We start from the raw sequence: 3,247 nt of genomic DNA on the forward strand, positions 1-3,247 counted from the left end.
CGCTCTTATACAAAGGAGCTCGAAAGTCATCCTCCCGCTCTTCGTCAGGAGGTGCTTTAAAAAGGAAAGAAAAAAAAAGAATTACTCCATTTCTGTCATTTGTCACATATGGTAACTCACACTATATAAATACACCAAATATAACTCGTCTTGAATTATGCCATACCTTTCGGTATAACACCGGGATCCATAAACGTCGCCAGTGAGAAATTTATCACCACGAAGAAGGTGATGACTCCTTGCAGAGCCGGTACCCATAAACCCCATCGAGAGACGTAATAGTTCGAGCACCTGCGTGAAACACAAACGATAGCGATGTAAACTGATATTCTTGGCGGCGAGAAGGTAAAAAAAAAGGAAAAAAAAGAATAGGCACCGAGAGGCTCCCATCCATATCGGAACTCCGACAGACGTGATGCTCGCGCGACAACTTACGGAAAGATGAAGAAGAGTGCCGTGGTGCCGAGTAGGACCGTCCACGCGAACGTAGCTGGCAGATATCTTGTTTTCACGTCGCATTTCGGCATCCTGCACGCTCCACGATTCGTGATTCACCACGATTTAGCGCGAATTATTAATGGATAGGATTTCTGCTAGCGGGAAACATGGCCGCGTCCGCATCGCTTTATTTGCGACTCGTCCCGAGCCGTGCTGAAAGCACGGCCGCGCAGCCGGTCTAGCTGCCGTCCAAATGTCCGCGACACATGGGTCCGTCACTCGCGCGTCATTCCGGTAAAAACATCCGTGGTGTTATTAATATTTAACGGCTCCAGCATACAATGGATCTCCGAGCACACCACCTTGGTGACATACATATATAGCAGTGCATCTCACTGAATCTCGCGCGACAGCGCGCGTGTCGATCTCCCTCTTCGTCCCCTTCACCCATCACAATAACGTTGCGAGAGTAGCGGGATTTAAGGCCGGTATTCATAGTCAGTTCTTATATTTAAGACCGTCTTATGCCCGTATCAGACTACGCATTGAAGATTGAGATTCAAGATTAAAGATTGAAATTTGACCAATCAGGACAAAAAAATTTTAGTCCATTTTGTTCTGATTAGTCAAATTTCTTTAATCTTCAATCTTCAATTTTCAATGCGTAGTCTGATACGGGCATTAAAGTCCGTATCAGACTACGCATTGAAAATTGAAGATTGAAATTTAAAGATTGGAATTTGACTAATCAGAATAAAAGAGACTAAAATTTCTTTGTCCTGATTGGTCAAATTTCAATCTTGAATCTTGAATCTCAATCTTCAATGCGTAGTCTGATACGGGCTTAAGTACGTTCGACATTATTCGCATGTCGCCAGTCGCAAGCAAATCGACCAATCACAGTCGATTATTCCGTCGAATATTCGACTGTGATTAGTCAATTTCTTAAGGCTTAGGGCTTAAATCATCTATTGTAGACCGGCACTAATGCCCGTATCAGACTACGCATTGAAGATTGAGATTCAAGATTCAAGATTGCTTAGAGCTTAAATCACTATTGTAGACCGACACTAAGGCTTAGGGCTTAAGGCTGATTTATGCAGGCCGTAACTGTTAATTTATGCTATAATGACATTATGAACAAAAGCATTGTAATCCTAGTGTTAAACTTTAACGGTTCCGGCATAAATTAACAGTTACGGCCTGCATAAACCAGCCTTTAAATCACCTATTGTAGATCCAAACTTAAGGGCCAATTTCACCAAGACCGGTTAGATAAACCGACGGTTAAAATTAGCAGGGTGGCCAACAGAAAATAGAGGTGAAGGAAAACCAAGCATTCATATAATTTCAGTTAGAACCCTCCTAATTTTAACCGTCGGTTCATCTAACCGGACTTGGTGAAATTGGCCGAAAGGCCCGATTCCACAACTTACTTTAACCGGAGTTTAACTCGTTAATGGAGGATTCACATTGCATTTGATGTACAATGTATGACGTCCGATTGGATACATCGGACATCAGACGTAATGTGAATTTTCCATTAACGAGTTAAACTTTGGTTAAAGTAAGTTGTGGAACTGGGCCTAAGATATTACATAAGACGGTCTTGAAATAAGAACTGACTATGAATACCGGCCTTACTAGTAACTTGCTTTCGACAGTTTTCGGTATCGTTAACTAGCGACAGCCAATGGCAAAAGCAATCCTGTAGTGGGATTCAGTAACTTGCTATCGATAGTTTTCGATATCGTTAACTAGCGACAGCCAATGGCAAGGACAATCCTGATAAAAAGCGCAACTCTCATAGGCTATCGCTCGCTAACAACACGCTCAACAACGATAATCGTCGCTAAGACGTTAGAGAATCCCGCTACTGGTGAAAAGCGCAACTCTCATAGGCTATCGCTCGCTAACGACAATGATAATCATCGCTAAAGCTCGTATCAGACTATGCATTGAGATTGAAATTTGACCAATCAGGACAAGGAAATTTTAGTTCCTTTTATCCTGATTGGTCAAATTCCAATCTTTAATACGTAATCTGATACGGGCTTAAGGGCCAATTTCACCTAGGCCGGTATTCATAGTCAGTTCTTATTTCAAGACCGTCTTAAGGGCCAATTTCACCAAGTCCGGTTAGATTAACCGACGGTTAAAATTAGCAGGGTGGCCAACAGGAAATAGAGGTGAAGGAAAACTAAGCATTCTTATCATTTCGGTTGGAATCCTGCTAATTTTAACCGTCGGTTAATCAAACCAAGCTTGGTGAAATTGGCCCTTAGAAATGTCTTAAGATGCTAATACGGCTCTGTGATTGGTTTAGGACATCTTATAATTGTGCTTAAGGGTCGGCAGGAGTGACGGCCAAACTCCAAATTGATATTAGAGACCTCGCGCGGTGACAATGCGAAACTCCGACTTCAGGATCCCGCGAGAAGTCTCCACCGTCTCTCCTGCCGACCCTTAAGACGGTCTTAAATATAAGGGTGCATCCCAATGGAGAAAGAATAGCGGAACGGAACTGTAACGGAAAAGAAACCAGATGCAAGGTAACCAATCAGAATGATTCCGTTTCAATTTCGTTCCGCTTTTTAATCAGTGGGTTCTCCATGGCACGGAACGGAAAAATTTCTAACCTCATCCATATGAAAAATTCACGAAGTTTCTACCCAGATTTATTTTGCAACGTACGCTTTTGGCCACAAAGAAGTAAATAAAAAGCAATGTCGTCATCGTACGTTATTATTATACATATGTAAAAATATTATTTTATATTAAACACGTGACACACACTTATAAAATAGAT

The 3,247-nt window shown here is 41.9% G+C and overlaps 1 protein-coding gene across 2 annotated transcripts in view; it reads right to left on the reverse strand.

Moving 5' to 3' along the window:
- LOC115240486 (palmitoyltransferase ZDHHC5) overlaps positions 1-860 on the reverse strand; it is a 6,030-nt gene extending 5,170 nt beyond the window's left edge. For both annotated transcript variants that reach the window (XM_029815662.1, XM_029815661.1), the window contains exons 1-3: positions 436-860; positions 167-291; positions 3-54 (exon numbers count right to left, since the gene is read on the reverse strand). In XM_029815662.1, coding sequence (XP_029671522.1) covers positions 3-54; positions 167-291; positions 436-527 — 269 coding nt within the window. In that variant the 5' untranslated portion in view covers positions 528-860. The remainder of the gene's footprint in view (positions 1-2; positions 55-166; positions 292-435) is intronic.
- Between the last annotated feature and the right edge of the window lie 2,387 nt (positions 861-3,247).

This window comes from Formica exsecta, unplaced genomic scaffold (genome assembly GCF_003651465.1).
Source record: "Formica exsecta isolate Colony F162 unplaced genomic scaffold, ASM365146v1 scaffold436, whole genome shotgun sequence".
Classification (NCBI taxonomy): Eukaryota; Metazoa; Arthropoda; class Insecta; order Hymenoptera; family Formicidae; genus Formica; species Formica exsecta.